Here is a 25935-nt window from a genome sequence, read left to right as displayed (position 1 = left end):
CTTCGTCGGTGAGGTTTGTGAAAGTTGCTGAGCTGAGGACCGTAAAAGCAGTTACGGGGCGTTCTTAGTGACAGCTTCTCGCCAGTGTTGGTGGGAGCTCAGAGCCTGTTAGAATGAGAGCTGTGTGCTTTTCAGCGGTTCGAGACCAACTCAGTTTCTCTTTCATTTAGCTTGGACTGGTTTGTAAACATGGAGCAGCCAGCCAGTGTCAACTCAGATCCTCTTCAGCGACTTGACGGTACCGGTGAGTGTGTCAGCGGCGGACTCGTGTAACTATCAGCATTATTGCTCCGTGAGTCCCTAACGTTTGCTTTATCCTCTCATTTATAGGTCGTTGCGTACAAATCCGCAACTGGATTGGATTTTGGTGAGTGTCCCGATATTTTCAACAGATCACCAATAAGAAAGATCCCTCTTATTTCATCTAAATACATGTTGTGTCGTATCTATAGTAAAAGACGTTGTTCGCTCGTAAGTACTTCTTATGCGAATAAAAAGTGCTGACTGTGAAAGTGAAGTCCACAGCTTCGTCATCTCTCATTTCTCCCTAAACTTTAATGGGATGTGATAAGAACCTATAGATACACGTCATTGCTATGTTTATTCACACGCAGAAATGAGGAAATGTTTTTAGGTCTTATTTGTAGTCTTCCTCTCACCATTAATCGGATTTTTCAGCTGTGGGCCCCGCCCCTTTTATGTATTTAGCTCCTCCAGCAAGCCTTCCTAAGACCACATGCACTTCAGGAATTGCTTCAAGGTGGCACATTAAGATTGGCTATTCACTGTGTGTGCAGTCAGGTCTTTATGTGGAAAAACGACAGACTTGAGTCGGCACTGGGAAAGCAAAGATGATAATCAGGACTGAGCAGGAGAATAATCAGTAGCCTCTCTTGTACATTCGAGTCTTTGCTTCAGATCTATCACTGTATCTGAAGCACAGTGTCATATGTCACGTCTCTTACTCACCTACTCACGGCTCAAGGTTCACGAGAGCAACGCAGATATAAATAAAGGTCTCAAGCATGTACGACAGAAAGGGATCAAAGGGAAAATGGAGACAGAAAGGCAGAGGAAAGGCCAGGGACCGAGTACTCGTGCTCCGCTTCGTACTCATTGCAGAGACCTGAGTTCCGTTGTGTTTTGCATTTGCTGCATGTCTCTCCCTCGGTCTGTCTCTTTACGTTATTGCCATTCAACCATCACCTTGTAGTAAAAACAAAAAGCCACAAATAAGTCACAAAAGAAAAGTTGTCATTGAATTCTGTCACACTGATAATTCACATTAGTAAGTAAACTGAAGCACAGATGGAAAGCCCAAGGTGGCATAGCAGGTAGTGAAATGAAAAGGCACTTTAGCTGCTACTGGAAAACAAGCAATTAACAAAGGAGGGAGGGAAAAATACACAAAGCTATAAGAAGATGAAAGCTAGAAAATAATGAGGAAGCAAACTGGAAGGATGGACAGGAAAAAGGTGGAAGGCAGGTTGGAAAAGGAAGACTTTGAAGAAGCTTGAAAGAACAAAGGTTAACGACATGAAAAGCACAAAGACTGTGAAAAGGTCTTTGTTGAAAAAGTTTTAATATTATTTTAAAAAATGTATCCTTAAATGAATTCAAAAAACTAAACTATGAGTAGCTGATAAATGCTTGGTAATGCAAAAGTTTTGAAAGTGCACGGTACTGAGTGCACGATATTTTGGGGGGTTTTATGTTGAGAGAAATTTTGCAGCCACTGATTAAGTTGTTATTTTTTGATGCATCTCCGTATCTCGTTTTTATCTTTCCACATCTATACAGGCTCCTCGGTTTGTGCAACAACTTTGCTTACGTGGTGATGCTGAGCGCCGCACATGACATTCTCGAGAAACAAGAGTCACGAAATGAAACGGCGTCTGTAAGAGAACAAATGTGTATTTAAATATGCACTGCTCAAATAAATGAAAGGAATACTTGATCACTGGATTCTGGCACAAAGTCTTCAGAGATGTTGATCTGTCCAATCAGGAAACAGAAACTGTTGTGAATGCATTTCACCTGCTTAGGTGCAAATGAAAGATGCATAAGGTGCACTGGAGGAGTAACAACAACTATTTCTATGTCACTGCTCATAGTAAGAGAAGGTACCTGCAGTCTATTCAGAGTGCACAGCTCTAACCCTGCAGCAGGACGGTCATGTGATGAGGAGCGCTGCCAGAGCTCATATACTCATCATGTTCCAGGCAGAGGATGACTTTGGTTTCCTCTGATTCCATTTCCATCGTTACATCTTATTTTTCCACAATAAACTGCATGATGTACTTTACCAGTTCATATTCTCAAGTTAAAAATCTCATTCATTGAGATCTGATGTGTGACTCAAGTGTTCCCTTTATTTTTTGAGCAGTGTAGTTTGGCAGTGGTCACGTTTCAAAGTCGTTCTATGTTTAGGGTTAAGTGAACTTCTCAGCTGTATATTTCTATTATTGTTTCCCAGACTTCAGCCTCACTGCACGTGGACTTCCAAGTTGGGAACAGTAGCAACAGTAGCATCTATGACTGCAACCCTGTCTCTACTGCGGTAAATAAAGGTTCACTGCACTGATGCAGTAAAACGTTTGTTCTGGGTGTTTAGTGTCGAGACAAATGTTATAAACTTTTGACTGGTTCACAGTTTGTGCTCTCGTTTAGAAGCAGTGACTTCCTTTTAAATGTTTATTTTAAAAAAGACAAACGTCACATGATTGATGAGGTACTGAAACTAGTATAACACTTAACCAAAGAAGGATAATAGCAGGAAAGCTTCCTACACTAATAAGGCTAATGTGTACATATTAACAGAAGTATATTCAATCAATAAATACAGTCCAATATCTGGTATAATAACAGATATACTGTAGATTGTATCTTAGATAGTAAGTTAGGAAACATGTTCATGTTTGTAGTCAACAGTATTTAGCGGATCATAAATATTTCAGGTTCCTGGAGGTTATGAAAAACTCATAAAATGTTATTATCATTATAGAGACATTACTGAGCACATACATTTATGTATTATATAATTTAGTTGTCATGGCCATTACATTATGGTGGACCAGCCAAACACCATCACTGTAGTAGCACGCTCCACATAAATAATGCGTTCTGTTTGTTGGTACATTTGAAAGTGTGGAAAAGAAAAAGGTCTAACATGTGTTCTCAGTTTAATCCACAAAACCCAATGTTACAGGAAAAATGATTCTATGTTTCTTTACCTTCTTTTAAATGTACAAAGATGCCCTTTGTCTATGGTTAGGTTAGTTTAGAATTATCCTTTTAGACTTTCCCAGCAAAGACATATTGTTTTGGGACATATTGTTTTAGATTGTTTTATCTCTCACAGCTCTCTCCCAGCTCTCTGCTGACGAGACTAGTACCACATATGGAGTTGTTTATTTTATCTGTTTATTATTTTCTTATCCTGTTCTCACTGTCTCTGTGCTCTGTGCCTATAAAAAATGCCAAGCCACTGTGCATGGTGTGAGTTGTTCTCAGCAGCTCACCCGTGTACACGTTTAGCACAGAAAGTAACTTTGTCTCATTGTGTCTTTATTTCTCCTGGGTTTTTTACAGTTTTCTCCTAACACCCAAAAATAAAAGCTGAGTTTTATTTCTGGTTGTTTCCCAGCTTCATTAAAACTATTGACAGATGTATGAGGCAGCAGTGGTGAGGTGTGTGGTAGGAGTGACGGATGGGTTTAAGCTGGGGGTGGCATCCGCACTCTTTACTGTGAGCCCCTTTTGATTGTGATTGTGATGTTCATGCAGGAGTCTCTGTGGACGATGATGTTTGCAGATGACGTTATGATATGTAGTGAGAGCAGGTGGAACAGAGTGTGGACAGGTGGAGGTAAGCGTGGGAGAGATGAGGACTGAACATCAGTCAGAGAGAGAGAGAAGGTGAACATGCAAGCAGTAGAAATGGAGAAGGTAGATAAGTTTAAATACCTGTAATCAGTCATCCAAAGTAATGTGCAGTGCACAACAGAGAGGAGTGGAGACGATTGTAAAGGGTGGTTTGTGACAGAAGAATTAGAGGAGGAATTAGGAATGTAGTAAAAGCTGTGATGATGTATGGTGTGATAACAGTGGGCACTGGCAAAAGGTAGAGCTGAAGCTTTTCATTAGGAGTGACCAGGATGGGCATGATTAGAAATTAGTATATCAGAGCGTTTGAACGTGTACAGAGGACAGAAACTGAAAATGCAGGACAAAAGATGTTAGATATGGAGCAGCCAGGCAGGAGGACAAGAGGAAGACCTCAGAGGAGATTGATGGATGGTAGTGAAGGAGGGCATAAGGATGGATGGTGTGGCAGAAACTACAAGCTGTATCATTTGTGTCCACAGATGTTCAGTTGTTACATTTTTCTTGGCAGGCTGTGCTGTTAGCTGACATCCTACCAACACTCTTCATCAAACTGTTCGCTCCCTTTGTGATCCACAAAATGCCTTATGGGTAATTATTACTTTGATTGCTGTTCTTTGTTTCCACTTGCTGTGTTTTTACAGTAACTAACAATCATCACTCACATTATTGGTACGATCTGATTTCACTGCACTGATAATAAACAAATAGTTGTTTCTTTGACAAACTTGCAAATGACAAAAACTGTGACGTCCTTCCTGTTTTACAGTAGTGTGTTTGTATCAGGTGTCAGGATTTTAGCCCCACTGGCAACATGAGGTTTGAGTTTGGTTTAAAAAAAGAGACAGAAGAAGAAAACAACAAGAACTTTGTTTTATTTGCATATTATTTCCACTCAATCCCACCTTTGGCGCTCTTTTTGTACTGCTGCTAAGCTGCTGTGATGTCTTTTGGCAATAATGATCTCCATTTGTTTTCGTCTGGCTTTAATGTTTTCATGTATATAAGATGTTAAATTTATGAATGAGAGCTTAGCAGTGACCAAACATGAAATTGGAGCAATAAACAAACCTACTTGGTTAATGGCTGTGCCTGGTTTCAGTGGCCCCGGCTGACTAATCAGAGCTGAAAAAGAAAAGAAAAATTGGACTTTATATGTTTTGTGTGTGATATAGTCAGGAAGTCAGTTGTTAACAGACTGAGTTCTTCTTGCTGTCTGCATAAAAACATCGCTGTCATGGTGCTTTCCAGCTTTCCTGGTTAATTCCTGTTCTTTTATCCCAGCATTCGAGTGTTGTTCTGTGCCATCATGGCAGCAACGAGTTTCCTCCTGGTGTCCTTCTCCTCAGCTGTGTGGATGAGTATTCTCGGTAAAGCAACCTGTTAATAATTCAGATCAGATCTTTTATCATTAAGGGTGTCTGATATGGCTCTGATGAGCTTTTAGAAGGTGGATTAGATAAAACTTTGAGTTATTTTCTTCGGTTTAATTTCTTCTTATCTACTGTGAGCATCTGTGGTTGTTCCACAGAAGCTTGATAGAGCTTTACTGCTGCTATAAATAATCATTTATCGTACCAGTTCACGCTTCTATCAAATACACTCCTCCAGACACCAAACGTACCAGCCCCAAACTAAATGCTGCCACCTTGAAAGCAGTAGTGATACTGGCACCACAGATCTACTGGTAGAACTGGATACCAGATGCAAAGATGGCCCCTGCTTGCTAGAAATGTCCTGATAGGCTCTAAAGGGCTTGTGCAGCAAAATACCATTAGCAGTGGATGGAAATTGTTTCTTTTTTTTAATAGACAGCACTATTTCAGACATTACTGTTAGAATCAAGCAGACCTCTATGTGAATAAAATAAGTCAGTAAAGAGCAACTAAATTCGATTCAGTTCACCAGTAACTAAAATGCAACCATTGTGACTGCCCACAAAGGTCCTGTAAATGAGCTCTTTTTATTGAAGTTTGTTCTTCAAACAAAAGAATAAATTCTTCCTCTTTGCTCTCTCTGATCACGTTCTCTGTTGCTGTGTTTGCAGGAGTGATCTTTGCCAGTATCAGCTCAGGACTGGGAGAGTTGTCCTTCCTCTCTCTAACAGTATATTTCAGCAGGTAAACACTCTTCACTCATTCTTTTTGCCAATTTTGAATTCAGTTGCTGCTCTCTTATTAAAGATTCAAACAGAGCTTGTCCAGATGACAGAACTTGGGTTGATGCCCAAAGTGTAGGGTAAAGTTTGTGAACAAGGCAGAGTTTACACAGTCGAATTCTTTGAATTCCTGCATAAAGACAAAATTTTATTTGTATTTTATTTGCTGTGTGGAATCCCGTTTCTGCCAGGACTGAAGTAAGAATAGCTTGAAACCAGAATCATTCAATGGAAATTACTTTTTGTTACACTTGCTTAGTAAAAATTGTGAAAAGATAAAAAATTATAAATAAAATAATAATTCATTAAGTTGATATAACAAAGTCCAAGTGAATTAACTGCTATGGAAAAAGAAAAATTGAAAAAAACAAACAAAACAAAACTAATTCTATGTGTCAGAATTAAATGAACAATACCAAGTGTGCAGTATTAATGGAGGTTTGCAGAAAGTAATTTTACAGTAGTTTAAATGTAAGTTGAGAGTTAAGGAGCTTTGGTTGTTTTATAAAAACAAAAGTTTAGAGGGGTTGGGATTGTTGACAGTTCTAACTAAAAACTGAAATAAAATACAGATGATAACAAGAAAAGCAAAGTGAGTTTATTTTTCATACATTTTACACAAATTTCCATTCATCATTTTCTCCCTGATGCCACCCATTTGTTTCTGGAGCGTCATAGTGTTTTATGGAGCCAGACTCAAGCAGAGGTTGGAGTGCTGTCTCCATGAGCTGTGCACACAGACACACCTGCTCATTAATAAGTTACACACTAATAAAAAACACCACCAGAATTCCCAGACTTCTTGGACAGTCTGCACCACAGAGTTATATGATCTTGGTAAAAATGGTAAATGGCCTGTATTTGCGTAGCGCTTTACTTAGTCCTGATGGACCCCAAAGCGCTTCACACTACATTCAGTCATCTGCCCATTCACACACACATTCACACACTGGTGATGGCAAGCTGCATTGTAGCCACAGCTGCCCTGGGGCCCACTGATTGCCTCTGTAAGATAATTCCTTCTTCAAAAGACATCAGCAGCATAAATCAGCTGGCATCAGTGACCAGCTGTGCTGATGCCTAGCAGAGGACAGATGGACTGCTACAGGTTTGCAAAAAGAAAAGTTATGAAGGAGTTATCAATCTGATATTCTTGATATCAGACATTTTCCACTGAGTTACGTAGTTTGGGTGCTTGACTTTAAATGTCAGTTTCCACGATGACAGAGCTTTTTCACAGTAACTCCAAGTTTCCTTCTAACAGTAATCCTGCTTACAGCTTAGACTCACAGCAGATAAAGTCCCGGTCAGAAATGAGTTTAAGAAGCTGTGAATGGTCTTCCAACCGTGTTTTTATTTTTACTCTGGAACATTAACGGTGGTTTTCTGTCTGCTCCAGGAGTGTACTGGAAGGCTGGGGCTCAGGCACTGGTGCTGCTGGTCTTATTGGAGCCCTCCTTTACTCAGTCCTCATCCAAGCTGGCCTTTCACCACGGGTTACACTGCTTATCATGCTGGTCGTCCCATTCACTATGGTGGTAAGGTAAGTGTGCAGGGACAAGGATTCTCTGTATTTTTGTGTTGTGACTCATCGCTCACTCAGATAGTTAGTTTGTGCTTTGTTATTTGTGGACATATTATCTTATTTTGTTTTTAGCATTTTTGGATGGGAGTTGCTTAAAGTGAATCAGTGGCACCAAACTTGGCAGGGGATTAAGACATTCTTTAACTATGGTCTTGTGGCTTAGGCAGGTAGGCTGTTTTTAAGTTGTCATAGCATGTACACCGTGTGTGCATCTAATATGTCAGTGGTGATGGATGCTAATGACATCCTCACGAGGTGAGTGTTTTGTGCTGTGACCTTTAGTGCTGTGGGAAATATGGCTACTGGATCACTTGTGAGTGTTGTTGGCCAGGTGATGGCAATAACACTGAGGGGTGCTGAGCCATCCTTGATGTGATCATTGTGTGGCCATAGCTCTCCATTTTGTGGTTGGTCACTAGTATGCTTTCTTTACTGAACCTTGTGGATTAACCCTTTAGAGCCGATTGGAGCGGACACGCTCTGTTTTGCGTAACTATTTTTAAATCCCAGTAGCTCTGCAACCACGTAAGCTAGCGCAAATTTTTTTTTTGCATATGAAATCGGAGGAGTTGTACTTACATCTTATGCCATCAGATTGTCCTCGGTCACGGTTTCCTTCCACATAAAGCTTTGCAAAAACTGCATAAAAAGCGCTTGCAGGAACAAAAACATGATATTCCAGAAACACGCTTTGCCGATCCGATCAGCTGTTCATAACACTTCCTAGTTGGAATAGACGTCAGCGCGAACTTTTGCATTTCCGCCATTACCGGCCCGAAACCGGAAGTGACTTCATTTTCGCGGAAATGTAGTCTTTTTTACCATCAGGGCCTCAGGGCATATACTGGTCTTTTTAAAAGTTATCTTTGACTTTATGACTTTCTGTGTCGTTTCTGGGATGCTGAGGACTCATATTGCACTGCTGGAAATAGTTTATTTTGATGCATATGCTGCTTTTTTGCAAATTTGCAGTATAATATTTATTTTCGTTTTTCCTGCAGTATATAAAAATTGGTGTATTTCAAAAATAAAACTATGAAGACACTCAAAATAAATTTCCTGTGGTGGGAAACTATTTTGTGCAACTTTTTTGTATTTACAGTTTTGAGGGATAAGCCTCTTAAATTTCTCTAACTACAAATATATGTTAAAAAAGCAAAAACGATTTTCAATTTTTTTGTAGTTTATTGCACTTTTTTGCAATTTATGTAATTACTATGCACTTAATGAATACATATTATTAAAATCTGGGCTATAATGGTTGTATTGATGTATAGCAACTTGAAATGCTCCCAAAAATGGCTCCACAGCATGTAAAAATATAATATAAGCTCTGGCGGACTTGGTTCTATGGTAGGTCTTAAAGGGTTAAAGTAACTTGTGGTATAAGGCCATTTGAATGTGACCATTTGTGTGGTGGAAACAACAGATCACTTGATTGTGGGTATTTGTTGCTACTTTTGGTTTTGTGTTGTAGCAGGTCAAGTAATCATTTTGAGTTTGTGACTGTCGTGCTCCTTTGTGTTGGTCACATGTTACTTCCTGTGTGTTCAGTGTGGCAACTTCAAATCCTCATGCAGGGGCATCCATGCTTAAAGATGCCTACTATAATGTGAACACTGTGCTTCTGTTAGCTTTTACTTTTATTTCAGGTTTGTGGTTCAAGGACCTGAAGGCTTCAGGGGGGCTTTTAATAAATGTAGGGGTCCTAGAGGAACCCTTTTGAGGGAGGAGGTGTTATGTCCCTCTGCAGCCCCTAATCTCCTCAGTGTGTTCACCTAGTCAGGTGCTGATAAAGGCATATCTGAGGCAGGCTTTTTAGCCAGCCATTTTAGCCGACCTGCTATGCATTTTAGGATTAAAACCTCTTCTCACCCACAATCTGGTATTCATCTCCTTTTTTATGTTGCGGCTTTTGAGCTGGGTCGTAACAGAGACTTAACAAGGGTCCAATTTTGAATTAAGCTTCTGTAGGTCTAAGGTGTAGGTAGCCCAATGCTTTCATCTGTGGAGGTGAAGTGGTGGCCAAATAGTCACTTTAATTGAGTTCAGTTGACTCCAGTTCACTTCAGTCAAATGAGACATTGACAGGATGTAGTTTGTATTTCCTGTTGAGACTTTTTCCCTGTAAACTGCGTATAAATGAAGCTGAAACTTACAAAATGATTTGTCGTCTTCTTCATCCCAACAATTTTACCAGCTATTTCCTCCTGCTGGTTTGTCCACCTTCATTACCTCAGTGGAGGACCAAGGACACTGAGTATGCAGCTTTGGTCTCTGAGGACAGACAGCAACTTCTGGACAGTTCAGACGAGGAGGAGCCCGAGAGCTCCACCACAGGTAAATGTCACATTAGAAGGGTGTAGCATGAAATCAGCAATAAACTGAAATTTAAATAAAGTTCAGCAACCAAATCCTGTAAAGACAAACTCTGTTTCATTGTTTGATATATCTACTAACTGAACACGAACACATGAGTTCCTGTAAGTGTTTGAGTCCTCCATGACACCAGTTTTGTTTTTCCGTAAGAATACATGAATTTTAACATTTTAAGCAATAATTTGCACAAAAAGGCAGATGCAACAAATATGATGAAGATATAAAATCATTTACATTTGAAGTTTGTCCACAGACACTCACGTTTTCTTACAATGATGACTTTACACTGTTGCCCAATAGACACGCCTGAAAGATCCCAGAGCGTTGCTTTGCTGTTATCTAATCAGATGGTCATCAACACGTGTCAGTTTCTGTTTGACATGGTGAGAGGAAACGCACTATTCTACATCTTTATTGAAATTGATAAAAGGAGGTCATGACTTAGGGGAAGATGTGAGTCGCTCAGATGGAAAACAGTGAAAAGGTATTTAAAGCACAACAGTAGTTTATATTTACCTCAGCTAAGAAGGTAGAAGTAATGTTATTAATCTGTCAGTCAGCAGGTTTATAGCCCAAATTTTAAAATTGCAAAACGGGGCTAATTTTATATTTTTATTGTTTAAAGTATAAACAACAGACTTCTTAAAAGTTCTCTTCCTTTTTTGAATGTGTGCTGGTAGTCCATAGGAGCTATGAGTTTGGCAGGTATGTGTTGTGGCTGCCTATTGTCACTAAGTGAAGTGTCTCGAAAGAGCCAATAATGTGGGCTACGGTGGATTATGTTTGGCCTTCAGTTGGTTCTTTAGCTCAGCCTCTGTTTCACAGAAGAGTCATAAGAGACTCTGGTGAAGTGGGGAAGTGAAACTTCCTCAAAACTGTCTGCTGCAGTATTGTTCATGTTTTTCTCGTGTACTTTTTGGTCTTTGATTTTTCTTAATGCCTCTGTCTTCAAGGTGAACATGCTGTTTCCTTTTTAACCAATCAGCATTTGACCTACACAAAGGCTGTATCCCAATTCAGGGTCTGCAGCCTTAACGGTCCACAAGGGCCGCGTACTCAAGGAAGACTAAGGCCGGAAGTGCGAGGCTTGTGAAATGGGACGGTCTAGTCTCCGTGGCACTGCCCAGGTTGCCTAGCAACCATGACACTAACAGCTGGAAACGTTTCATACAGCATTATTTGACAGAAATGAAGGAGAAAATCTTTTGTTTGTTTGTTTGTTTGTTTGTTTGTTTGTTTGTTTGTTTGTTTGTTTGTTTGTTTGTTTGTTTGTTTGTTTGTTTGTACATGAGCTTTGATTTGATGAGTATCTGAGGCTGAGACCACAGGACTGTGAAATCATGATTATTGGGCTTCACTTCTGTACTGAACAGTCATTTTAAGATTAGCTCGTAAATAACAATTAGCTAATGTTGTTCATGAGACTAAAGTCATCTTACTTTGGTAATGTAAATATAATATGGACAATATTAAAGTCATTATTTCAATCATTATTAGTTATTAAAGCAGTGAAAGAATTCTGTTTCAAATACTGAGCTTCAGTAAAGATTCAAGCTGCATTTATTTGTATTTGCTGTCACCTTAAATCTTCACTCAAAGACAGGTTTCTTTGACACTGTATATATAACTGTGTTATATATAAGAGACAAATATTGTTGTTTTAATATGTTGGTATTACTCAATTTGTCTCAGTGTTTACTTTAACCTCCTAGGACCTGGCGTCCACATATGTGGACATCACATTTTGGGTTATTTAGACCAAAATACTAAATTTTGCTCTACAAGGGCCTGATATCCACTTACGAGGACATTATACTGCTACTGTTCTATCAAAATTTTAAACAAATATCCTCATATGTAGCTCTTATTTTTCTTAAAAACAAAAATAAGATAAAAAAAAAAATCTGGTAATTCTTTGTTTTTCATTCATCGGGCCTCAATACGCCCAAATATCAAAGAGAAATTAAAAATGCATGTCATGGAAAAGTTCGGGTCTTAGGAGGTTAAATATCCATAAAATCATCACATTCTCTGTAGGATTAAGGTCAGCTATTGAACGGCGTATATTTTAAAGTAAAGGCTTTAAAACCGAGCAGCCTTTGAATTGGTACAGCCTTCGTCGCGTCACTGTGACGTAATCGGCCTTAAAAGCGGCCTTTAAGGCTGCAGACCCTGAATTGGGATACAGCCACAGTGTGACTGCATTGGCAGAGGTGTAGCGCACATGTGCATGCAGGTTACCTGAGTTTTTGCATATATCAAATGACACATCTGCAGTGGCATCAAACATTAGTTTCACTTGCAGAAAGTCGTCTGTGCACAGCTTCATCCTGACTCTCACTGCCTCCATTTAAACTATGCATGTTCCTCTCTTCCTCACTTACTGTATGGTGGTTCTTAACAAGTAAATAAAAAACGTTTGTTTTCATAATATTTCAGAATAAGAGCCCAGTTAAGAAATTAAGTGTTTCTATCCAGTGAAGCACGAAAGTGCTTTTAATTTGAAATGGTTACAGGAAAACCTGAGGTCAAGTCAAATGGCTTTATTGTTATTTCAACCATGTTCAGTGCTATAGTACACAGTGAAGCGAGACAGCGTCCCTCCAGTATCATGGTCAATGACATATATGACATGACATATAAAAGACAATCAACACAGGACTACATATTTTAATTCAATTCAATTTTATTTATTTGAATTGAATTGATTTGGCGCTTTATATAATCACAACAAAAGTCACCTCAAGGTGCTTCAACATACATACATACAGTGCAAGTGTGCAAAAACTGCAAAAAACATTGCAGCACCAGACAGAACAGAACGATACAGACACAACAGTGCAACAGAAATGTGCATCAATGACAGTTGGTTGTGCATGTTTGTGTATATGAGATTGTGCAGATAAGTGTGTGTGTCAGTCCAGTCACTGAGTGGTCAGTAGTCTGACGTTTGGGGGAAGAAACTTTCGCGGTCTGGCAGTGAGGGCCTGAATGCTCCGGTACGTCTGTGCCAGAAGGCCAAATTGTAGCCGGAGTAAAATACGAGCGCTCACAGGCTCTGCAGTAGCTGTCTCAGTTTCTGACCACCCTTTGGAACACAAATTTGCGTGCTAAGCTAAACGGATCACATGTTCCTCTCTGTTCTTACTCATGTGACTGATACTGATACTCAGTGTATTGGCAGTTGCTTCCTATTGCTGCTCAACAGTTTGTATATGTTACCTTACAGTGGCCTCAGTGAGAGGCTGCTATGTGTATACGTATCATTTAGTACCCAGAAATGAAATGTTTCAATGATTTGTAATTTCTGACCACGTTATCACAGCTTTCTTTTTGCAAACTGTTTGTTAACACTTAACAAAGACAGTGAACATGAGGCTGCTGACTTCATCTCCTGCTGTGGAACTTCACAGTTTATGTGAATGAATTGTCGTTTTAAAGTTCTGCTGCTTATTGGGAAATAATGTTCTCTTCCTCTTGAATGTAGCAGAGGACCAACCCACTGGGCCTCTCAGTTTCAGAGAGAGACTGTTTGTTATCAGAGTAAGTACACAGTTTACTTGTTTGATCTGAAACTGTTCAGCCAAACTGTTACTGAACTTGATTTCTGTGAGCAGGGCTTGTGGAGGTTTGTGCTTCCACTGGGAGTGGTCTACTTAACCGAGTATTTCATCAACCAGGGTTTGGTGAGTCCTCTGATGCCCTCTAGCAGCACACTCAGCTCACTGCATGCTGTTAGTGAAACTTGGCTCTGATTTTGTGTGATGTTGTGAGAATATTGAACCAGGAATATTTTTTCCCTCTCTGTAAGATGGAACTCCTGTTCTTCCACAATATTTTCCTGACCCATGCAGCTCAGTATCGCTGGTCAGTGATCCATTACAGAGAGTATTCAGTATGAATGACTTCATGCAGATTGTTTGGGGTGTGCAGCTATACTTGTCTCTTGTTTGCATCCTCAGGTATCAGACTCTGTACCAGCTTGGTGTACTGCTCTCTCGATCCTCTCTGCACTGTGTGAAGATCAGGAAAGTGTGGATTCTCAGTGTTCTGCAGGTGAGAAATGAGAATAAAATACAAATCAGCACCAGAAGGATGTCTGGGTTAAGCTAGGCTCCCTTTTTTTGGTAGAGGAGCTTAACCTGCAACTTTATTCTGACTGGCTACTCATTACAAACAATAGATTTGAACATCAGTATTTTTTGCTGCTTGTGTGTATCTGTGTGTACGTAGTGCATATAAAATGTTGTGCACAAATCCATAATTGGTCCATTAGGCAGTAGGTGAAGCTGCATTAGTGCATAGAAGTGTTAGGAGCAGCCAATAACAAAACGGCGCAGCAGCTGTCCTCAAAAAATTACGACCACACAATGATCCTCATCTAGTAATATTTACAAGGAAACGTTCATACTATTTACACAGTGACCCTGTGTAAATTTCCAGGTGAAACAGAGAAAGTGCTGATGATGTTGTATAAGAGAGAAGCCTGCACCTCTAAGGCAAGAAATTTGGAGAAAATCTGACTGTAGAAAAAGAAAGAAGCCAGGAGAGGTGTGGCTTTGCAGAGTGTCTCAACAACTGTTTAGGACAAAGTGACACTCAGGCTGAAATAATAGGAGAGCTGAATAAATGATTATTTTCCATCATACATTGCATAGTTTATGGTTTGTTTTCAGGTGACTGAATAATTTGTGTTGCTTTGTGATGCAGATAACTATAGTACATGCATATGGGGTTGTTAAATGTGTGTGAATGTATACTTTACAGACACTGCTGTGTTTCTCAGAGCTGCTTCTCTCTCCTCTCCACAGACGCTGAACGCTGTGTTTCTTCTGTTTGCTGTACGTTACCTGTTCCTGCCCACTGTTTGGTTGGTGTTCGCTTTTATCCTCTATGAGGGTCTGCTGGGTGGAGCAGCATATGTCAACACCTTCCACTTCATCAGCAAGGAGGTAAAGGACAGCTTCAGAGAACCATTCATATAGTTTAGACTCTGGAGTATTCTAGACAGTTCTGACTTTAGGAATCTGGATAATTCCATATTTTCTGTTCTTCGACCTCTGTGCAAAGCTGCATTTCATTTTTTATCCATTCACGGATACATACACACTCTGCAAATGTCACAATGATTATTTTAGGAGATCAGTACAGAAGCAGCTGTGCACTGTTGAGCTGTTTTTACTCCACAGTAAGCATGCATCTACCTCAGAGTGTCTTCTCTTTTCTCCTACAGACTGAAGACAGACACAGGGAGTTCTCCATGGCTGCTGCCAGCATTGGAGACAGCCTGGGCATAACTGTGGCTGGACTCATATCTCTTCCTGTCCACACTTACTTCTGTTCATTATAACCAAGCCCACACACTGACCAGCACGATGAGTAAGCAAAACGTGGGTGCGTTCGATTTTTAAATCCGAACTGGGTTAGAGACAAAAAGCAGACATTACATAAAAATGTCAATATAAAGTCTTTGACTCCACATCCTGTACTTGCTGCATATTTATAGATAACAGCAAGTGAACTATATAGAAAGTCCAGAGTCCACAAAAGTGTTTTTTACCTTCAGCCAGAGATCAAATAATATCAATAACATCCTACCTACGATCACAGAAGGTAAACCTGAAACACAGATCAGTGAAACCGATAGGCCAGAAAATATTGTCTTGTTTTGATGACCAGTTTCTTTGTGGTTTTCCTTCATGAAAAACCTTCCAGTGGTTCACAGAACAAAAGCTTTCAATGTGAAACAAGATATATTTCAATTTGACATAATGAATAAAAAAAATATAAATGCAATACATTTTAAAGTCACAGAAGAGGAGATGTCATTTCAGCAAGTTTACTGTGTTTTAATTGTGGTAACTAAAGAGTCCTCTTTAAGTATAAAGTATCTCTGAGCTGTGACCAGGCAGCTAGTATCGTGTAGGAAATCCCTCCACACCAACCTTCAACGCTAAGATTTACCTTAAAATCTAAACTGTTATTTTACTGACCTTCATTTTAACATTAACTCCTCAAACTGAACTCTGGGTTCAGAAACAGTTCTATGAATGACTACTCAGCTAGGATGTGCCATTACTATTTTCAAACTATTTTAAAAGTCAGAGAGCTCAGTCATTGAATGCTGCAATTAAATTTTTGGGAGGTGAAATTATAAAACTATTGCTTTCAGGGGGCAAATAAAGCTCAATAGGTAGAGTGGTTGCCCCATGATCGGAAGGTTGGGGGTTTGAATCTACTGAACAGCTACCCTGAGCAAGGTACTGCTCCCTGGGCACTAGATTGGTGGCTGCCCACTGCTTCACTGAGTGAATGGGTTAAATGAGAGGAATTTTCCCACGGTGATCAATAAAGTATACATTATTATTATTATTTGAAGAAACTGTGAGTAAATATAATGCTGAAGCCTGACGGCTCTCACTAAGTGCCTTCTATAATAAGTAGTTCTATAGTTAAGAGTTTAATTCATGTTAATAAATAGCAGAGATTACTTTCGTATTTCAGTTGTAGTCAAACGTTTGCAAACACTCATCGTAGAAATGAATCTGAAATTTGGGATTTTCATTATTTTTTTGACATGACTATAGGTGACTTCAATCTTACTGAAAGATTGTGGACTATGCCAGTGTGTGAATGTGTGTGTGAATGGGTGAATGACTGAATGTAGTGTGAAGCGCTTTGGGGTCCTTAGGGACTAGAAAAGCGCTATACAAATGCAGGCCATTTACCATTTTACCATAAAATCCAGGTTGGTACCAGGAAACCAAGAGAAGAATAATGGTCAAATATAACGTCAGAATCATGCCTGATTGAGGTGGAAATTTTTCCAAATTAACTTCAACCATGTGCATCCAATTCTCATTTTCAAAGTCTTTTGTTTTTGCAGATGCTGTAAAATCATTCCTCTCTGGGAAGAAAACAATTCAAAGAAATGATTAAAGTCCAAAATTACCATGACATTCATGTCCATGATGAGTGTATGTAACAAAGCGAGCAAAAATGTGAGTGTATGTAACAAAGCGAGCAAAAATGTGAGTGTATGTAACAAAGCGAGCAAAAATGCCTTCTATTATAGTTTTTAATACCAGGAGATCATTCGGAGCTTTAAAATGCCACTTGTTTCAGATTTGTACAAAAACAATGTCACACACAGATTTGTTTTTGTGATGTTTATCGTGTGCAACTTGACATCATTTTGCTTAGCTGTGGCTTTTCTGATTCTAATGAAAGACTGCTTGTTAAACTGTGGCACAGTTAGTCACTGCAGGTGGAGCACAGAACACCTGGGAATGGCTGAGATGTGAAACAAAGTTGATTTTAATATTTTTGTTGTAAAATAAAGAAAATAGAGGTTGCTCATGCCGTCATGCTGACATGTATTTTACTAAAATTCTTGGAAGCACTTTTGTTATTTTTTTGTAACATTGTGGGCTGTTGAATTTGTTTTCTTTTCTTGGAATGCAGTTTATGTCCTTAAATACTTGATTCATGTGTCCTGTTTTCTCCTGAACACTCAAACGCAGACCAACGGTCCTACTGACATTCTAATGACCACATAAAGCTAATGCTAATGCTTAACTGGAAGAACCTTGTTACAACATAATATTGTTTTTTAATCTTCTGCTTGCTTCAAATCAAATTTTACAGGAAATCAGAGATGAGGTTCACTTTGACTTTGTTAGCTTGCCAGTTAGCTACAAACATGTGGTTGTCCTTTCTTGCGCAGAGAGCCGTGACATTTCTAATTTCTAATTTTTTCTTTGATATAAAGTGTATGTGTCATGAACTGGAATGTGTCGTGCTTTATTACTTATAGTGATGTAAGATAACATAGGTTGGTCTTTAACTGGGGTGTTTCGTGAACCATTTATTAACCTAATATTTAATTCAAAATTATTTAGGGAAAAAAGTAAGGTTGCTATAGTCAGCAATCTGCAGTATTTTCTCTGCTGTCCACTTTGTGCCTAATATATCAGACAAATGCTTGTAGAGTGGAGAATTTATACTGTGGTATCCCAAAGCTATAGGTGATGTTTCTAAGCCAAAATGAATTAAAATGTATAAATATAGGTTACTGTTCCATAACACACATTTTTCTTGTTAAACTTCTACTTGAACTACATTACATTTCATAGTGGAGCACAGAACATGACACAAAAACTTTAATTCTTTATAATTAAATTAAAAGGGTATATTCTACCTTCATTACAAGTCAAATATTTCAGTAGTTCAATATTTTCTTGATTTTAATGATAATGGTTTATAGCTGGTGGTAATCAGAAATCCTGAATCAAAATATTAGAATATCTCTTTTCCAGTTTCAGACAGCAGCAAGAGGGGATCGGACAGCCGAGGCCTGCCTTTGACCTCGGCTCAGTCCACCCTGAACCTGCTTGCTTATTGTGGGGCCATAGGGAGGCTCAAAATTAAATACTGTATTTCTGACTTTATTCAGTGTCCTTAAACTTGATCAAAATTGTAAGAAAGGGTTTTGAAATACTTTTCATACAATAAATATCGAGTTTATTTTTTTAAATTAATCACTTAAAAAAAGAAAACAAAAATAAACTTTTCATGATATTCAGTATTTGGGATGGACTAGTAAGCGATCTGTAAATTACCACTACAGTGAATGTCGGGTTGAGTAGACTGAGTAGTGCGCTTCCTATACCGGAAGTTACAGCCGACCTGCAAGTGTTCACGAGCACGGCAGGCGTAAACCGGCAAAGACGAGACCGGGGGAAGAAGAGGGGCCAGTGAGTGAGCCGACGCTCCATGGACTGAAATATATTAACGTTGGTTCTTTTCGTTTGCTCGCTGTTTTTGGTTATTCGAGTTGAGCCGTTTTTAAATAGTGTTATTCGCGTTAGCTAGTTTACTGGCGACATTAGCAGTAACCAGCGTTGACGCCGAAAACCAAGTAAGTTAGCCCAGGTCGGCATCGATTAGCCCGCTAACATGCAACATTTCAACTACGCTTAACACATTGCTTTTATTTTGTTTTTTTCTGGCACATAGATTATCTGTAGTTTGTTGGTATCGACTGTCAGACATTTTTGTGAAGCATCTGTTCAAATTCCCAAACAAAATGGTTGGCTAAGTTATCAAAGAATCAGTTGTTCGCTGACGTCGTTAGCTGTGATGTAAGCTAGCGTGCTAATATTAGCTTACTGCTACGCCCCGAGGCCTTACATTCCCTAACGAATAACATCAGTTTTCTGTGGGAGACTACTTTTATGTTAGGTGTGAACAAACTAGTCGTATGACTTTCACAGTGGTGTGTTAAATTGGCGTTTAGTTAGGGATTTCTATGTACGACCGGGTCTTATTTATCATACAGCAGACATTACCTAAACTGGATTATCCGCCTACCAGGTTGTTATTGCGATGTTTAGCTCGGAATTACTTCGGTTGAATAACCTAATTTATGTTTTTTGTCTGCAGTTCGTCACTCCGAGCATCGTCGTAGCAATACCCTGACGTTTAAGAGCTGAAGCCCCCCGGCTGCTTTCGAGGAAGTTTTTGTTTGGGCTGTTCGCTCTTGGAGCCACATATTTAAGCGAGCCCAGTGTGCGAGAAGAGGAGTGTGTGCCTGGTGTGTGAGCAGCTCTCCCTATGTGTGTGACAATGGGGGACATCAGTGACCTGGACCGACAGATAGAGCAGCTCAGACGCTGTGAGCTCATCAAGGAAAATGAAGTCAAAGCACTGTGTGCCAAAGCTAGGTAAGCATCAGTGTGCTTGGACCAACAGCACTTTTATTTAATCAATTATACACTCTCGATTCAAGGCAGAAAACTAGCTGTTGTCTTATTTCTGAATACTTAAAGAACGGGAAGGATTGCGAATTAAACGTACTTTAAGAGGGGTGATATTTAGTAGAGCTTAAATATATTTATATGTAATGTTCAAAAGTAATGGGGCAGCCTCTTTGTCTTAACTATATGCAGACCAATGGCTGTTTCGACAAAGGGGTCACTACATGGGTGAGCTCCGCATGTTTGATTTGGCACAGTTTTACAGATGCCAAAAATTGATTAACTAGACTAGCCAGACCTGCATCAGACGCTGACCAGTTACAGCTGAGAATTTTAAAGAAAATATATATCGTTAATAGATAAATATAACAGGAATAGTTTACGAGTTGTTAAAACTTAAACCCTCTGGTGACTGTTAAATGTCTATGCACTGTGCATATAAACATGCTACTGGGTATGTTGGGTAGACCTTGATCATGCAGTTTCTATACACAAATGCACAGTAAACAAAATAATATTTTTTATTTAAAGTTAATATTTTAATCAATCACCATATAAATGTTACGAATCCCACTGTCGCCAAGTGCTTGCTCATAGAGGCCCATTTGATTGTTTTCTCTGGGGATCTGACAGGATCTTTACTGTATAAAGCACTTTGAGGTCAGTGTTGTTGCTATACAAATAGAATTGAATTGAATTTTAGGACTAGGTTGTTTATAGACTAAATTTAATCAAGATTGAAGATCTTGGAGGAGTCCAGGAAAAAAAAAATATACGCAAAGGTATGCTACGATCATTATAGGATAAGGCGCAAGACCAATCACAGGCCTATTGTGAACTAGGAAGAACTGGGATAAGTCTACTGGATGCAAACTGCCATACAGACTCATTAAATGGAGCCTTATCCTGACTGACCTTTGTTAGCCAATCAGCTGCTCCTGGATATTATTAAATAATCAAGTAACTCAGATAAGGATGATGGAGAAACAATTTAAGCAATCTGATCTTAATTTGAAATGATTATTGTGGTTGGTGGAGGAGTGAAGGTGCCCCCCCCCCCCCCCCCCCCCGGGATCTGTCACTGGGCTTCAAAAAGTCGATCTGTTTAGTTTGGATATTTTTCAAGTTGCAGTTACATCACCTGTCAGCTGTGTTTCTGGAGTCACAACAGGAAACGGTAGATGTGGCCACTAGGGGGTGCTTGTCTGTAACTCAAGGATTGTTTTATGTCTGCTGTTAGTCTTGTGCTGTTGTGCGTTATTTGTTTATTAATAAATACACATATGTATTTTTATTTCTTTAGAGAGATTTTGGTTGAAGAAAGCAATGTCCAGAGAGTAGATTCTCCTGTTACGGTAAGTAACATCTACTCACTGTTGTCTCCGAATTTGCCTGGATGTCAGATAAATGTGGTAATAATGTTTCTCCTGTTATTTCTTACAGGTTTGTGGAGATATACACGGTCAGTTCTATGACTTGAAAGAACTTTTTAGAGTAAGTTTTTTTCTATTTGTTTTTAAAATCTCTTTTGCTTCTGATTGGGTTATATTTCATCGTTTAAGTATGATACTGCTGTTGCTGAGTTACAATCCTGCACAGCACTACTAAACTTGGTTAGTTATTAGAAATAAATGCAGCTTTTTAAATTTGATACTCTTGCCTGGAGTTTGAGTGTGTGACCATACTGAGTACTGATTCCATAACTGTATTAAATGAATAATTCGTATTCTTAATTCTGATGAAAATCTGGGTATCGTTCTTTATGTTTAAGGCAACGTGTCGCTCAGCTTTCACACTGCGCTCCTAAATTCATCAATAAATATATTTAAGAATATAAATCCAGTGAAAAGGTATTAGTAAAATTGGGGGGGGTACATTTTTATTTTTCAGCTAAAATATGCATGAGTCTCATTTCATACTGCTGTTACTTATGGACATCCTAGTTTCTCCTGTTATGGCTCTTCCTGTGAGTACACCTCCTCACACACTCACACAGTGAAGCTGACGAGAAACTTGGCATCATGTTATGTTGCTGTAAATGCTCCAGTAGAGGCTTCTCAATAAGATTTACAGCAGACGTAATGAAGAGCGAGAGTGGGTGCAAGCAGTACACTGCTGCTCCAATGTATCGATACCCAGTGTAGCTTTGAGTCAGTATTGGACCAAAATGTCGTCCAAATAGTGAATTGATGCTAGTTTCTTTTACTAATCTCATGTGAGGTAATATTTTGAGATATGGTATGTAGGGCTGCACGATTAATCGTTAGAAAATCGCAATCTCGATTCATACTTATGTGCGAGCTCATTTCCAAATGACAACGATTTAAAAAAAAAAAAAAAAAAAAAACGACGACGATTGTACCGCATTTTGATCCGGGACGTACTCTGCATGAAAACAAGCGCTCACTCTTCCTGCTCAACAAATGGCAAGGGCGGAGCCTTATACCACGTGATACAGAAGCTGTGCCGTGTGATGCTAAAATTAGCAGGGAAACAACAACGGAGAGCACGTCAGGGATGACGAGAAAGTGACAGGAGAAAATCCGTCCCGGTCAACCACCCAAACATCAATAACGGGAACCTTATACAGCGCTTCCCTATACCCGTCGAACTCCCGCAGGCACAAAGAAATTACGGAGGCTATCACTTATCACCTGACCAAAGATATGGCTCCCATCAACTCTGTGCAAAACGAGGGATTTAGGAAAATGATCAACACCCTAGACAAACGCTACACAGTGCCGTCCCGCAACTATTTTTCTATTGTTGCACTACCTGCTCTATACACGCAGCGTCGAGCAACGGTGGAGATGGAATTTCAAGCAGTACAACATTTTGCAGCAACGACAAAATGTGAGACATTTGTTGTTTTTATGTTTATTTATTGTTTTTATGTTCAGTCTCAACTGTTACGAAGTTGATGTGCATTTAATAAGCGCGATAAATATTTATACTGGAAAAGAAAATCGTGAGAGAATCGTGATCTCAATTCTAAGCCAAAAAATCGTGATTCTCATTTTATGCAAAATCGTGCAGCCCTAGTGGTATGGTTCAATCTTGGTGCATTGCAGGTCTTGGAGCCCATTATTGTGAGTTGGGGAGGTAGAGACTTGTGCACATTAAATTACCAGTATGCATCTGTTTAAAGGGCTTCTTTTTCATTTTTCTGCATGACAGGTGGGAGGAGATGTCCCGGAGACAAATTATCTGTTCATGGGTGACTTTGTGGACAGAGGCTTCTACAGTGTGGAGACTTTTCTTCTGTTGCTAGCTCTTAAGGTAGTTTGTCTGTCCACTGCTGAGCTACACCAGTCACAGTTTTTACATTTACTTTCCCACGGGGTGTCAGAACTCCCTTTTCTTCATCTTTTATCTCTGCTGTACGATCCAGGTACGTTATCCAGACCGGATTACCTTGATCCGGGGAAACCACGAGTCCCGGCAGATCACCCAGGTCTACGGCTTCTATGACGAGTGCCTCCGCAAATATGGCTCAGTCACTGTCTGGAGATACTGCACAGAGATTTTCGACTACCTTTCTCTCTCTGCTATTATCGATGGCAAGGTTAGATACGTCATCCAGCACTTACTTCATATGTAGCGTTTTCTTCTGAACATGTTACTGCTTTTAAAACTCCCTGTGTAACGTAGCTGTTTCATTTGTTTTGATATAATTCTGTGTCTGTAGATCTTCTGTGTGCACGGGGGATTGTCTCCCTCCATCCAGACACTGGATCAGATCCGGACCATTGATAGAAAACAGGAAGTGCCCCATGATGGACCAATGTGTGACCTCCTGTGGTCAGACCCTGAAGGTACAGACAGTTCACTTGGACATCTAAAAATTGAAATTGACGTTAACAAGAAACAGCAGTGGAGAATTAAAGGACTGTATGACGGATGTGTTTGTGTGACCAGTTTCTCTCTGTTTTCAGACACCACAGGCTGGGGGGTGAGTCCTAGAGGTGCCGGCTACTTATTTGGGAGTGACGTAGTGGCTCAGTTCAACGCCGCCAACGACATCCACATGATCTGTCGAGCTCATCAGCTAGTTATGGAAGGCTACAAGTGGCACTTCAATGAGACGGTGCTCACAGTGTGGTCAGCACCCAACTACTGCTACAGGTACATAGCTACATTAATCTCAGATATCTTGAATGGGGAAAGATGTCCTCGTCATGTAAATACTGATTTGGTCCCTGAAATATTCCAAAGGCGGATCATGTTGTCTTAGTATTAACAGCAATTACCAGTGAAATTCCAGCACTATAAATTGAAATCTACAGCTTATGCAGGCCAATGTTAAGATTGCAAATGTTTGGAAAGGCATACCTGCTGCTGTGTAGAGACTTGCTGTACAACAAGTTGAACCATGTTCGGGTTTGTTCTAGCATCAACTGACGTCAGCTGAATTGGCCAGTCAAGCCTCCATTCATGGTGGATTACTTTATAAACAGACTATTTGTTCTGTTTACCTTACTACTGTTGAAATATGAGATGGTTACCCCTGTGACAAATAAGCATTAAAAGCCGTTGTGTAACATTTTGATTCCCCATAATGCTTCATACATGTCAGTCTGCTGCTTTGACCCAATTGGCATAGATACAAAACAATACTCACTTTGGGGAATGCATTTTAACAAGCATAGTAGTAAGGAAACTTTTATCTATAGAGCAGTTTATACCGTTGTGCTATGGCTGGGTGATAAAACACTAAAAATAATTACAGTGAAAGAAATTTTCCTCGATCAAAATATGAAACATGGTCTATATAAAGTTGATATAACTCATTCTATTCTTGACAGGCGGCACGAAAGGCCACTGACAATCAGAATAGATGGGATTACATACATTGCATGACTAATAAAAGGAAAAGTTTCCAGTGATCAGGCATGGTTAAGGCCATCTCGGTGTTGTTTCATACCAAAGAAATGTTTGAAACTGTGCTAATTAAATATACACAAGGCTCTTTTTGTGTATAACCAATGTTTGTTCCTCTCCTAACAGATGTGGTAATGTAGCAGCCATCTTGGAGTTGGATGAGCATCTACAGCGGGAGTTCATCATATTTGAAGCAGCACCACAAGAGACCAGAGGCATACCCTCCAAGAAACCAGTAGCCGACTATTTCCTGTGAAGTCTTTGAGCAGACAGCCATGACACATCCAAATTTCCAGTACCGTTTCAAATCAGCTGCCCTCCATCCTGCCGCTGGATCGTTCTGTCAGTGTGAACTCAAAGCAGTGAGACAGAAAACCTGCCAAACCCTGCCAAGCTCCTGCACAGCTTCAGCTTGAAGAGCTGGATTTTTTGCCCTACTGCCCAAGCCTGACAGAGCAGTCACTGTGGAAGGTGTAAGGACGAGGTGGTTAATGGGCCCATGACTGTTGTCATTTCTCTTCAGCTACATAAAGATGGCCATTTCTTTCTGCTCTCCTTCCATTTGTTCTCATCTTCCTCACTCTGTGTAGATATGAATTTCTCCTTTCCTGGCTCAACTTTCACTACAATTGTAGTAGTTGTTTTTTTGTTTTTTTGTTTTTTTGTTTTGTCCCCCTCCTGTGACAGACACTGTCATTTAGTTTTAGACGTATTTGGAAGGAGTGCTGTTTTTTTCTTCTTCTTTTTTTTCCTTCTCCTTTTTCATGATTTTTCTAAAGTATGCAGCCGTAGGAAGCTTCAGTTTTATCATTTTAGAAATTCCTTCAATGCATATGTTGTCTCTGTTTTTGATTTTTGTATAATTGTTGCTGCCAGGATTAAACAAAATGCCCTCTCTTCTCTTTATTTGCTGTTTAACTGTCTCCCACCACATGTGCTCCTTTTAACAAGAGCTTCCCGAGAGCTCCACACCCTCACATCTTAACACCAGAGATGTAACGACTCCCAACACGAGTCATGTATTAACCATTGCCCTCTTAATTTCTTTTAATCTACACTTCTCTGTAGGTGTGTCAATTTTGATATTGTGAAAATAAAGGTTTTGTATCTATGCTGATATATCAATTCAGTTGCACCTCCTTATGAAAGATGGCTACAAATCCACAGTTGTCAGTTTGTTATTTAAAGCAGACTAAAAAAAATCCTCTTGTCTAAGATGTTAGTCACAATACACTAATTGTCAAAATAGCATCATTGTTTGTTTAGACCAGGGGACGGAAACCTGCGGC

The 25935-nt window shown here is 39.6% G+C and overlaps 2 protein-coding genes across 5 annotated transcripts; both read left to right on the top strand.

Annotated features, from left to right (window-relative positions):
- cln3 (CLN3 lysosomal/endosomal transmembrane protein, battenin) lies at positions 1 to 16576 on the top strand. Of its 2 annotated transcripts, none has more exons than XM_085352018.1 (15): positions 1 to 244; positions 331 to 367; positions 1801 to 1897; positions 2477 to 2560; positions 4397 to 4476; positions 5170 to 5255; positions 5933 to 6005; positions 7443 to 7586; positions 9829 to 9968; positions 13498 to 13550; positions 13625 to 13693; positions 13819 to 13874; positions 13970 to 14063; positions 14819 to 14959; positions 15241 to 16576. In XM_085352018.1, the coding sequence occupies exons 1-15, from the start codon at positions 190 to 192 to the stop codon at positions 15355 to 15357; spliced, it is 1326 nt and encodes a 441-aa protein (XP_085208144.1). In that variant the 5' UTR covers positions 1 to 189; the 3' UTR covers positions 15358 to 16576. The 2 variants fall into 2 exon arrangements, with proteins under 2 accessions (XP_085208144.1, XP_085208143.1); XM_085352017.1 differs by having other exon boundaries at positions 13495 to 13550.
- A 2132-nt stretch (positions 16577 to 18708) lies between these two features.
- Positions 18709 to 25725, top strand: LOC146633126 (serine/threonine-protein phosphatase 4 catalytic subunit B). 3 transcript variants are annotated; one of them, XM_085352015.1, is made up of 9 exons: positions 18709 to 18763; positions 19452 to 19732; positions 21069 to 21120; positions 21209 to 21259; positions 22943 to 23044; positions 23157 to 23330; positions 23454 to 23580; positions 23701 to 23890; positions 24773 to 25725. In XM_085352015.1, the coding sequence occupies exons 2-9, from the start codon at positions 19623 to 19625 to the stop codon at positions 24900 to 24902; spliced, it is 936 nt and encodes a 311-aa protein (XP_085208141.1). In that variant the 5' UTR covers positions 18709 to 18763; positions 19452 to 19622; the 3' UTR covers positions 24903 to 25725. The 3 variants fall into 3 exon arrangements, with proteins under 3 accessions (XP_085208141.1, XP_085208139.1, XP_085208140.1); XM_085352013.1 differs by having other exon boundaries at positions 18712 to 18802; XM_085352014.1 differs by having other exon boundaries at positions 18712 to 18927.
- The last annotated feature ends 210 nt before the right edge of the window (positions 25726 to 25935 follow it).

Source organism: Diplotaxodon limnothrissa, linkage group LG4 (genome assembly GCF_057381915.1).
Source record: "Diplotaxodon limnothrissa isolate DT_005_m linkage group LG4, D_limnothrissa_male_GT1.1, whole genome shotgun sequence".
NCBI classification, from domain to species: Eukaryota; Metazoa; Chordata; class Actinopteri; order Cichliformes; family Cichlidae; genus Diplotaxodon; species Diplotaxodon limnothrissa.
Note: the sequence above shows the minus strand (reverse complement) of the source record. Positions and strands in the feature narration are given on the sequence as shown.